This window comes from Otolemur garnettii, unplaced genomic scaffold, assembly GCF_000181295.1.
Source record: "Otolemur garnettii isolate 467f Iridium unplaced genomic scaffold, OtoGar3 scaffold00059, whole genome shotgun sequence".
In the NCBI taxonomy this organism is placed as follows: Eukaryota; Metazoa; Chordata; class Mammalia; order Primates; family Galagidae; genus Otolemur; species Otolemur garnettii.
Window position 1 is genome coordinate 1,565,192 of NW_003852454.1, and position 13,170 is coordinate 1,578,361.

The 13,170-nt window shown below is 38.8% G+C and overlaps 1 protein-coding gene across 7 annotated transcripts in view; it reads left to right on the plus strand.

Moving 5' to 3' along the window:
* Window positions 1–13,170, plus strand: part of DPP10 (dipeptidyl peptidase like 10) — a 1,381,219-nt gene that overhangs the window by 1,277,559 nt on the left and 90,490 nt on the right. For all 7 annotated transcript variants that reach the window (XM_003792626.2, XM_023514792.1, XM_023514795.1 and 4 more), the window contains one exon: window positions 7,728–7,848. In XM_003792626.2, coding sequence (XP_003792674.1) covers window positions 7,728–7,848 — 121 coding nt within the window. The remainder of the gene's footprint in view (window positions 1–7,727; window positions 7,849–13,170) is intronic.

The following is a 13,170-nucleotide window of genomic DNA, read 5'->3' on the forward strand; positions in this document are numbered from 1 at the left end:
GTGCTCATGAACAGAATTTATTTACATCTAAATCAGTAATTCCTAAGTAGGAGTGATTTTTCTTGCAACACCAAAGGACATTTAGAAATGTCACTACTGGGTCGGCACTTGTAGCACAATGGTTACAGCACCAGTCACATACACCGAGGGTGATGGGTTTGAACCCGGCCCGGGTCAGCTAAACAACAATGACAACTGTAACAAAAAATAGCCGGGCGTTGTGGTGGGTGCCTGTGGTCCCAGCTACTTGGGAGCTCGCTTAAGCTAAAGAGCTGGAGGTTGCTGTGAGCTGTGACAGCACAGCACTGAGGATGACATAGTCAGACTATGTCTCACAAGGAAAAAAAAGTCACTCTTGAGCAAGGGGCGCTGTGGTGCTGTGGTACCTTGTGTATAGAAGTCAGCGCTGTTGCTGAGCTCCCAGCAACACACAGGGCCGAGCTCGTCAGCGGTGAATGTTCCAGCCTTACATGTCAGTAGGGATAAGTAATGAAACAAAACATTACGACTATTAGTTCCAAACCAAAGGTAAAAACAAACCCCTACATCATGTAGCCCACATGCCAGACTGATTTCTCTATCACAACATCATTTTTAAAAATTATCACTGAAATTAACGCTGGTACTTTATTCACAAATATACTAGCTGATATGATTTATATGTAAGTATAAATGTGGTCACCAATTACCAGAGAAATTCAAGTGCTAAAATCACAGTGAGGTGTCACCTCATATCTGTCAGGATGCCTATTATCAAAAGGGCAGAAAAGTAAAAACTAGTGTTGTGGAGGATGTGGATAAATTAAAACCCTTGCACACTGCTGGGAATGTAAGAGGTCAGGTGCTGTGGGAAAGAACATGAAGGCATCTCAAAAAAGTAAAAACAAAACTATCTTAGGATCTAACAATTCCACTTCTGGAGATTTATTGAAGAATATTGAAGTCAGGGTCTCAAAGAAATATTATCACTCCTATGTCCATGGCAGTACATCTTGGTTATTCAGAATCACCAAGATGAAGAAACAGCCTAAATGTCCATCACCTGCTGACTGGGTAAAGAAACTGTGCTATACACATACAATAGACGACTTTTCAATTCAAGACGTGAAAGCAAAGGCAATTCTGCAGTATGTGGCAGCAGGCATGACCTCGGAGACTTTATGCTCAGTGAAATCAGTCATCGCAGAAAGACCAATACTACAAGATTCGGCTTATACGTGGAATCTGTGAGCCAAATTCGTAGCATGCAAGATTGCAATGGTGGTTTCCAGGAGGAGTGGGAGGGTAAAATGGGGCATTCCTAATGAACCGGGCACGGCTGCAGTCAAGCGAGATGCGGCATCTCTGCGATTCTGTAGGACATTGCACCTGTGGTCAGCAATAGTGTGTGGTATAGTTAAGCTTTTGTTAAGAAGGTAGATTTCACGTTATGTCCTTACACAAAAACACAAAACTAAACACAAAATGTCCTTCTCTATTTCCTAGTCTTCTCTGTTTGACGACTTGCTTCACACTTCTCTCTCCCACTATACACCCACCTCATCACACACATACATCCATGTTAAATGTCAAGCACAGATCCTTCCATGGTCTCCCCAGGCCTATCCATACCGATACGTCATACTGTAGAAACACACATACATCTCTGTGCTTTTTCTGTAAGTTTCCAATTGGGCAGGAAAACAACAATTACTCTAGGGATCTCTGGTGGAAGGAATTTAATAGAAGACAATTGTTGCAAGCAATGTAGAAAGGCCGGAGGGGTCAAAGTGGTGATACTGAGGACCTGAGAGTCCATATTGCCATGATCAAGGCAGGACATGGGAGCCCTCCTTCGTGTCACTGCTGAAACGGTCATCATTGCCACTGAGTTACTGGCATTGCTGGAGCTGGTGGGCTGCAGCTATTGAGAGATGCTTCCAATTCCTAACTGGCACCTCTCTCCTTTTTGCAGAAAGTCCCTAGAACCTATCTGGTAAAGAAGTTGAGAAATCGAGGTTTGCAAAGGAGTCTTGGAAAAGTAGATTTCAGTCTTCTCCCCAGCCCCAGTAATGAGAAACTATCCAGAGGCGGGAGTGGGGCTGAGTGCCAAGAGATAATTTCTAATGTTATTATGTTAGTGAGATTCTTGCTGATGTTAGTTTGTATTAGTATTAGCATCTGTTGTGCAAAAACAAATACGTGTGAATGTTTTTGTTTGGTTTTGTCGCTTGAGACTATCTCACTGAAGCTCTTCCCAGTTAACCTGGATAGCACATAGTTATTCTCTTCAAATCTGGAATGTTAGAACATGGTGTAGGTGACTAGTAAGCCATACAGGCATTTGAGCATGATAGATGTTCACTTTGTGTCTTCCCTGGCCGTGGTAAACACTGCTGCAGTGAACATCTACATCTCTGCTCATCGCTGTCTGAATGTTACTTATTTTTACTTTTCTACACAGCAACATCTCAGGTTTCAAAATGCTGGTGAGATGGAAGATATTTTGCTTTTAATTGCCCTATTCTTCCAAATGACCATAACATTTTATATTTTCACAATCAAATTAGAAAAACACATCTTTCACTGCATCACTGCCAGCAATAGGTGTTATCCCTGGGATAGTTTCTTAATTACATGTTTTTACCAGAAAGCAAGTGTAAGTGTGAGAGGGAAACTTCCCTGTTGCCCTGAAAGTTCGCTGAAGCATCAACTCACAATTGAGTCACATTAATAATAGGAAGAGTTTTATTTACTGCACACATGGGGAGAATCACAAAGTGACCACCCAGTAGCCCAGTGGGATCCAAATATTTTTATGCACTCATTTTAGAGGGTAGGGGGAGGGGAGGGATACAGGTAATTTTGTTTAGGGGCAATAAGTGGTTGCTAGGGTGAATAAACTAATGGGGGAAACAGATCAATTTATAAATGATTCTCTTTCAAATTAAGTTAACCCAAGAGATAGGTATTGTATTTAAAATAATATAAGCTAGGTCTGGTTTCATTCTTTCTTATCTGTCGTGCAATATTTTGAGATAGCAGAGAGTGGGAGGGATGTCCATTGTTCTTTTGGTGAATACGTCTGGTTATACAGGTAGAAGCAAAAGCCCTTCCAAGGGTTTGTTGGCCCCTCAGTGTCTTTAGTTCAAAATACTTATACCAACTAGCCATATTTTGGGGTGAAATTTCCTGAGCTCCTTCACAAGCCACAAGACAAGGCAACCCTGATGCTATCCCAACATTGCTATAACTTTACCGATTCTCTGACACCTTTATCATACGTAGAGATTTTGAATAATTCATAGTTTTCTAATTTAAATTGTCAAGAAAATCACTCAACTAAGTAAACATGGAATAGATTTGCAATAATATTCCAGCTAAAATGTGTCCAATGTTCGATTTCATTCATTTTATCTTGCACGTCTTTCCCATTAAACTGGATAAGGCTGCCATTGCTGCTATAAGTTTGTCCCAGGTTGCGCCAGTCACATTCGTCCAGTTTCCACTGTGGAATGTTCACCCTGGAAATCATAATGACCTTTAATATCAAATGGTCATTTCTTTCAATTTATTCATCACAAGTTAGTTGAGGGTGAAGAGGACGTCTCCTTAATATCTCCTCACATAGCAGTCCAGCTGTGGGGTATCCAGCATCCGGAGCCTGGACTGGTGGTCGTGGTAGGGAAAGAACAAGGTAGCAGATTGAAAGTTGGCTTGTAAGGACTCCTGCCCAGCAAGGACAATTCCCTGCAACATTTATTACATGTTTCTTAATTCAGAATCCTTGAGTATATAATATTTCAATGGTTCTTCTGTTCCCATTGTGGAGACTTTACAAATTTGCAATTATTTTCTAGGTGCATGAAGACGATTGATTTTAGAAAACTGGATAGTAAGCTGGCTCTGTGAATTGTGAATTGAAGAATGAAGTGGTCAATTAGCTCTCCATTTTGGCTGGCACTGGGTTTGAACCCACCACCTCTGGCATAGGGGACTGGCATCCTACTCCTTTGAGTCACAGGCCACCCTAGGTCTCCATTTTTATTTTTTATGCTCATTGAAGGCATTGATGATTGGTATGAAAATATTGTGAGGTGTAATTAATAACATTAGGATAAATAACATTGATGTTGGTCATATTGTCCATGTGATGCAAACCTACTTTCAGTCCCATTGATGGATTCAGTTTCATTTCATCTGAGTGCCCCGAGAGTACCTGGGAATATTTGTACCTCTCAAATTGTCAAGGTAGTGCTTAAAGTTTGTGATTATTATTTAGAACAAATAAAATGCAAGAAAAAACCTTGATAATTGACATTGGGTTAGGAGATTATAAATGACTATTTTCATAAAAGCAATCACTAAGTTTTTCTATCCACTGGGCGGAGGGGATCTTATGAACATTCCCTGGTATTATGGCTTTTGGTGGAATGGCATTAAAATTCTGATTTCATATTGCTTGTTCTACATGGAAGCAGATGTCAGTTTCATATGGATTCTGAATGTCATCCAATCCGTTCTTCAAATATAAATGTAATTACTGGTCAATAGTTGTAGATAATTTATACATCTGCTGTAGTCGTGGAGGTTTTATTAATTATTTTGACTTCTACTTTGTTCCTTTCAGAAACATGAGGATTTAGAACCACATTACTTTGGTGAAGGCACTTAGACGCCTGTGAATAACTACATGTGCTCAAGTAGCCTAAGTGTGGAAAACCTGTGCCATTAGGACTCCCAAGTCCTATTAGAATGGTGAGGTGCGGAGCAGGGCTTCCCTCCGCGTAAGGAATGCCTTGTGCACCTGTGTCAGACACGGTGTGGGAGAGGCAGGGAGTATTCAAACGCTGTACAGCTTATGCTTTAGTTGGCTAGAACAGAGTTAATATTTTTTTTTCTCAGTTCTCGGGGATTGTAGAAGTCATCATACCCAACTCTGTCTGGTGTTAGGATACATGAGAGGCAATTTTCAAAGTTTTGCTCCAGTGTAATTCACATAGTTTCAGTAATAAGCTTATTTTTCCTATTTCAGAGTCTGGCCTTTCTGACTGGAGTGACGGCCGCAGATATCACTCGCTAGCAACTCACCTTCATCTCCTCCCTCACCTCCTCTTCCTCCTCCTCCCACCAGCCCCTCCCTTACTGCCCTCCTGCTCCTCCTAATGCACCGTGAACAAACACAGTGGGTACTACTTGCGGATAGTTTGCAGTGATTTTCACATCAGCTGAAGTTGTAGAGGTTTTTATTCAGTTTTTACTTTTTAATTTCAAAATATTGAAAGGGTACAAATGTTTTTATTCCATGAATATCTTTAATAACGCCTAAGTTAAGGCGATTAGTGTGCCCATCACTCAGATAGTGTTCACTGTACCTGTTAGGCGGGTTCTTACCCCTCCCTCCCTCTCTCTTAACCCGTTGTGATTTCCAATGATTTTGCCTTTTTGTGTGCCCATGGGTTAGTTCCCAATTATTAGACAGTACATGGTGTTTGCTTTCCCATTCTTGAGATATTTCATTAGGATAATGGTCTCCAGTTCCATCCAAATTGCTGCAAGAAACATTAATTAATTTATTTTTATGACTGAGTAATACTCTATGGTAACATGTAGAGGGTGCAAATAATGTATACACATCTTACGAAAAGCAAAAAGAATATTAATATTGTAATAATATGTGCTGATAACAAAAGAGGAACATAAGTCACATCTGACTTCTGTAATTACAGGAGGTGCTCACGTGGTTGCTATGAGCGTCCAGACACTTCTCATTATAGCAAACTACTGACTGAAGAGTGCCAACTTATATCAAGCGAATGCCGTTTCCGTCTCTTCACACACAGCACCATGCTGCTAAGCCTCTTCACAAGCATGCCCCATTGTGTACGAGGTTCCCCTGCAGACTCCACCCCAATTGTCATTGTATTTCCACCGTGTTCTCAGATTTTAAATACCTCTTAAGGGACGTACACTCTAGGGACAGCCATGCATCTGCCATTGTCTTCGACTGTCCTGCCTGGTACACGGGAGAGGCTGCATTCATCTCATTAATGTCATCTCTTGAGTAAACGTCATACTTCACATTACTACTAGAGTTCAATTTACCTTCCAAAAGTAACATAGTTAATATCCCTTATGTACACATTTTTGGGGCACCCCTGGCATACACCACATTTTGCAGAGTACTGTGGCTCATGTCTGTAATCGTAGCACTCCACTTAGAACTTGTACCTGCCAGAAAGCTTAGCATTTTGAACCGTGTTATCCTGTATGCAGTCAGTCCTGCTTTTAGTAATAGCGACATACCTTATGCAATCTACATTCATCATCTCAGTTTTTTCTTCACCATAATCTGTAAGGCATGTATGCGACTTATGCACAGTTTTTGAAGTAGAAAGCTGAGATTTAGAAAAATTAAGAAAATTATTAAGGTCACTAGTACATTAAGTTTAGTCTGCCTTGCTATAAAGCTCACACCTTTACTCGCCCTGCTATGCTGTCTTTTCTTTACTTTCCTTCTTTGTTTTTTTCCCCTATAAATTTGCATTCTGACCTGCAATGAAAAGGACCCTGCTGTAGCAGTGAAAAGGTTAATGAAATGTATCCACCAATAAATACAAGCTAAATTCCCAGAACCAAAATCAAATATCAGTGAAATTTTCTGGATCTTAAGATTGCTCTTATCACTGTGCCCATGAGGATTTTAAATCTAGGACCTCATAATGATGCGGACAACTGTTTTGGAAATTTTTGTGTTGGCTCTATTTGCCATTGTGTGTTGCTCCCTAGGATACGTGGCCACTCAGCCGTCTTTTCCCTGCCCAGTAGAATGTGTGGTTGAGATAGCAGTTAGCCTGCCCTAGACAGTGTCCTGCTGCTTCCCCTAACCTCAGACCCACAGGGGTCAGCAGTTTCAAACGTTTGGCATTAAAGACATTTTAAAGAGAATTATAAATAATTTTATCCTGAATTACCTATACCAATGACACATCTTTTCATGTGGACAGACATTGCTTAATTTGTTCTGTTGTTTCTGTTATTGGGGCTATTGTTGTTTATACTGTTTTGGAAGACTCTGTGATGTGTTCAAATTAAAACTCTTCTTTGAATTCATGTACAATGCTATTATTATTTTAGAAACAGTTGTCAGGATGACTGGGGCATAGGAAGCTGCGTTGCACTTATTAGTTCAAAGAAATGTTATTACTGCTGCTGTCATCAGTGAATTTTCAAGTTGAGCTGGATAGAATTCGATTCTCTCAAGATTATTTTATTGATCTCCAAATGCATTTTTATAAATGTAAAGACCTGGAATTGAAGATTTTCAGTCACGTGGCTACTACTAAAATAACATGTAGTTATAACTATCCATCTTTTGAGTATGCAAAATGTTATCCCAATACCAAACCAATTTTGTTGTATGGAAAGAAGTTACATGATATCTTGTTGTTAAAAATAGGGATTGAAAAGTCCCAATACCAAGTGCCATGGAATTTCCAAATGACAACTTGTTATTGGTACAAGAAGGGATGAAGCAGTCCTGCTTTTAGTAACAGCAACAGAATATTTAGTTATTTAGTAATAATTGACAGAATTGCAAATATAGGCATGAAATAAAAACAATAGAACATATATAATATATAATCCAACTTAATTATTCAGAAATCTTTCTGTAATATTAATGTTTTGAATGGCAACCTAATAAGCTGTATTTTTTATGTGTTTGTTTCACACATATCCTGATCCAGATTTATATTTTTGAAAATAATATCTACTATCAACCTGATATCAAGAGCAGTTCATTACGACTGACATCTTCTGGAAAAGAAGGAATAATTTTTAATGGGATTGCTGACTGGTTATATGAAGGTGAGTCAAAGAGACTTAGTTTCAAAAGAATATATAAACAACATATTTTTATAAAACATCTATAGGAGAAATTTGTTCCTTCAGAACAATACTATTCTCATTTGCTCTCACAATTCCCTTCTCACATTCATATCTTTTCATATGCTTATAGTTTGGCTATTATTTACATCTCCCTATATGATTCCACATTTGAGACGTATTTCTGTGTACAGGCTAGATAGATTTTATTTTTGGCAACACTTGATGAATTCCACTATGGAATTACATATGAATATTTCTTCCTTTCTGGAAAAGAAGAAACAAAACCATTTACTACTCAAAAAATAGATGAAAGTCACTTGATTTTAATCATTTTTATAAGGGGCTGTCACATTTTATAAGCCATTGTGTAGGGAACAAAACAAAACTCACCTAAAGAGTGACTGAATCAATTGAAAATTGAATCAATTTCTGGTAATAGCTGAGAATGTAAAAGAGAATCAGGTGGTGAAAGTCTCTATCCAGTCTTTATCATGTACCAATTATTACTTGAGTTCTGGTCCAGATTGGCTGGAGAAAGCTCCCGTGAGCATCTCATACCTAGGTGTCAGACTCTGCAACTGATCTGGGCAAAATATGTCAAGTTATAAAGTAAGTTAGTCTATTTGATTACAAAGCTGAAAGTTAAAAATTTTCAAATCTGGGATTTGAGGGACCAAAAAAAAAAAAAAAGTGAAAAATCATCCAGATAATCAATTTTATATTTTGATCAATATTTGCAAATGTTAGCTCTGTACTTCTGTACTTCAGATTTGGTATTTTTAATTCTAAAAGAAAAGTGGATCATTTAGAGCATGTATTCATTCATTCATTCTCTCACTCACTGATATGATTGAATGCCTACTATAATCCAGGTATTCACCTAAAAATAAAAGACTTTTAGGGACTACAACTATGAAATACAAGCAATAATTAAACTATGCAAGTATATTATTTAAAAAAAGAAATGCACGGCTAAGTAGAACAGTGAAAGTGATAGAAGGTAACTCTGACTTTGTTATTTCAAAAAGATAAGTTATTATGGCTTGGCGCCTCTAGCTCAGTGGCCAGGGCGCTGGCCACATACCCCAGAGCTGATGGGTTCAAGCCTGGCCTGGGCCTGCCGAACAACAATGACAACTACAACCAAAAAATAGCTGGGCATTGTAGGAGACACGGTATTCATAGCTACTTGGGAAGCTAAAGCAAGAGAATCCCTTAAGCTCAAGAGTTTGAGGGTGCTGAGCTGTGATGCCATGGCACTCTGGTAAGGGTGGCACAGTGAGAGTGTAGCTCAAAAAAGAAAAGTTATGAGTGGGGCCTTGGGTGGCCTATGGAATTGAAGAAAAAGGTGAAGAGGACATACTTGAAACCTGAGTATTCTGGGAATCTGGATAGCAAAAACTAAGTGATGCTTACCTAGGGGAGTGTAGAGATGGAGACAGGCCCATTATGCAGTATCTTCAGAATGTTAGTACTGTGGAAGCCCCTGCTCGCTGAAGAACCGTGTCAGTGCAGTGCGCTAAGCAGTCCGATACCAGTAAATACAGTACCCTATGGAAGAACAAAGAAATGATATTAGCTCATTCTGGGGATTTGGAAGCACTGTCCTGAGTTGAGACTGAAAAATTAACAAGTGTTACCCATGAAAAGAAATTAGGAAGGAAAATCCAAGCAGAGCTTGCAGCTTGCAAAAACACCAAAGGGTTAAAGAGAGTGAAGTTGCCTACAGAACTGAAATCTACGTGGTGTTATTGAGGCATAAAATGTGAGGCCAGAGGCAGTAAGAAACAAGGAATAGTGAGCTCCCTTACTGACAGTTATTCAGTCACTACGGGAATAATTCAGATTGCAATGATTTCACTACCAAAAAATGGGGGAACTATTAGAGTTTTTCAAATAAGAGAGTGACAAGATTAGATTTTCCACATAAATACATTGTTTTGGCCACAGTGGGAAGCTGGGGCGTAACCAGAGAAAGAACCAGTGAGCAGCCCTAAGGCTTCTCCCTTGTTCTAGGAAGAGAGAATCCACAGAACTAAAGTTAAACAAAGAAGTGACAAGGAGGCATGATTCCCAAGGTGATGAGGCAATGATGGTAGGTGAGAGTGGCCACACGGATGGGTTGTATGGTCAGGAATGACTGTGGCTTTGGGGTTTGGCCACTAGTAAATAGTAGTTCAGATACTCTGCACAACCTTCAACAGGGAACAGTCAATTTCAGGGAGGAAAGGAGTAATTTAGGGAGAATGTGGGCATTTCTCAGTGTGCTGGCATACATCATTAGGGGACAAAATGTGATCTTAAACATGGATGAACTTTAAAGTTGGCTGGAAGGTACACTCAGTGTAAACTGCTTATTGTGCTGACTTGATCCTTGATCAAGAAAAGTTGGGTTTCTGTCCTAAGGCTTCAGATAAATTATGGCATTACATTTTTAAGGAAATTTTAAGAAGAAAAATTGTAAGCCACTGTCTGACAAATAAGATAACTTTCTTAAATGGAGAAAATAAATATATCTATACATATATATAAATATATATACATATAAAACATATTTATTTGGGAGGGGCCTGAGAGTAAACAGTTTTCAGGGGTTGGGGAAGGGAAAAGAATGAACAGATAACCAAATCTTTGGTGATGAACCTGTGGGTCTGACACATTCCAAAGGGGAAAAGAAAAAAAATCATAGTTTTTGTCATTCAGATTAACCTCAGTACCTGTATTGGGCTGTGTGTTGCAAGTAGGTGGGAAATTCCACGCATGCGTGGGATTTAATTCCCACAGCATGAGTGTATCTAGTCAGTTACTCAGGAAGGAAAACTCAGGAAAGGTCAGTGAGTCAGATGTGGCATCAGCGCTGGTGAGTGGGAGAATCAGCATTTGAATGTTTGTCATTTGTGCCCAAAGCTGGTGCTTAGTCACTAGCCCACCTTACCTGTGATAGTGGCATTCATGTCATTGTTGCCTACGAGACAGGACCCATTTGGGGACAAACATCTGATTTGTTTCCTCAGCCAAAGTCTACTGTCCGTGGACTTACTTCAGTTCTCACTGTTTTTGGGAGAAGGATCTCTACCAGCAAGAGCAGGGTTGAGATTTGGCAGAAGGACTTAAGCAGTTTAGATGTCATTGATCTTCCCTCAACAGTCTGCCTGCCGCCCCCAAGTTTCAAGAGTCCTACATGAACCTTAAATATCCCACTATCACTTCCCTTGTCCACTTTACCAACAGCTCCCAGGGTCCAGACCTTTTCTTTTCCCTTTAATGTACTAGCCAAAACACAGAGCACCCAGGGACTGTGTGGGATCTTCAACACTACGTGTGTGATACTCTGGTGATACTCTGGTGGTATAGAGATTTCCTTCTCATTATTTCAGAGGAGTCAAGTGCAATCTAAATTAGTACCTGGGGGAGACAGAGGAAGTAATACGTAGTATTTCCAGTTTTTTTAAATTGAATCTTACTGTCTGTAAATGTCATTGGAAAAAAAAAAAGACGAGAAAAAGAGCCACATAAAAGACAATGAAATTTTTTTATGGCAATTTTTAAGGCCACATCTTAATGTTTTCAGGGCCAGGCCAATCAGTGAGAGTACGCAGCTCCCAACCTCAGTCCCTAATGCTGAGTCTTTAAAACTCTTTAAAAGCATCTTTTTAAAGCTTCTTTCTTTTTACTTCTAGTAAGATTCAGTCCCTAAGGAAAGTAAAACCATATAAAATATAATATGTTTTAAACAGTTAGTGAAGTCCAGAAAAATAATAAAATATTCAGAATGGAAGATTATTTTAAACATTATTCACATAAAGCACGTCCATTGCTAGTCATGTAACTTGCCATATTGAACATGGGAGCATAAGTAAATCAGACATGAGACCAAATTTTTGTTTAAAATCAAACTTTTAAATGTTATTAAAAAGTAAGTAAAGTCTACACTTACCAAGTTCATAGCTTTGAACATTTCCATAAAACACTTAATCTATTAAGTAGAAAAAATGACTATCACTATTAATTATTGAAGCATGCAGCGTAATGGAACTAATATGCCAAAATGATTTATAAATACATTTTACAACCTCATATTTTTAAGAGATCATTCTTTGAAATTTAGTCCAATAGTTGTGGAACAAATATCTATCAGGCATTGCGTGAGAGCAATGCAATAAGGAATCAGGGTTTCTATGTCTTGGGTATTTCCGGGGCAGTAGAGAGATGAACAGTAAGCAACTATTCTATCAGGTGCCAGTCAGGACCCAGGAAATAGAATTACAAATGAATTTATGTCAGTATGCTAAATAAAGTTATAGAGGAATCTCAGGTGCTTCATAAAAGAAATAGTCTTTGCATAGATCTTCAGGGTGGACTTAAATGAGGAAGTGAGGACAAATCTACAAGATACATAATATCCTTATCAGCAGTTGGCAATTGTTACACATTTTCGATTAATGAGAACAATGCAATGTACTCTACTTTCACATTATTTTTTGACTTTTGGGGGCACATAACATAGCATTTATTGCATCATTGATTTAACAAATATTTATTGAGTGCTTACTAAGTGCCATCCATAGGGCTGCAGCCATGGAGGCCAGAGGAAGATGGGGTTATCTACAGTGCAGGGTCTCTAGGAGTCAAACAAGCTACGGATTCCAAAGTTACCTCTGGATTTGATGACTTTGCACTGGGGTAAGATCAGCCATTGAATGGGGCCAGGCAGGACTGTGGTTCATTTATATGTAACAGGAAATGAGAAGGTTAAGAATAGGTACAATTTTCCCAAGAACGTTAACCAGTGATACCCAGAAAATAAGGAGAGGAAAATCAACCACTAGCCTACAGGGTTTCCAGTATATCATTAGGAAATCCTATCTGTCTAAATTGATAAGCTAAAAATAGAAAAAAAATTAACTTGCTTTTCAGAATAGCACCCTCCTGCTCATCTGAACACAATGGTTGTATCTTATTTTTCTGGAAGCTCTCCATGTTGAGGCTGCGTTTTTGAGTATTTCTGCCATAAACCCACATGTGTTGAAACCTCCATCTGCTCTGCCATGAGATTTGCTAAATCAGAGTAATAAAAAATGATGGAGAGCCAAGCTTCGTGCTAAATGATAATGGAATGCAATTTGTAAAAATAAATTATTTGTAAATAATATAATATAATTAACATAGGAAGTTTGAATCCATGAGTAAATGTTCCCATTAGTTACAATTAAAGGAGCTTATGCCTTATCCAGGATGACTGTTAAGTAAATGCATATTAAAGATTCCTTTATTTACCTCCTTCCAATTCCACTTAGCTTT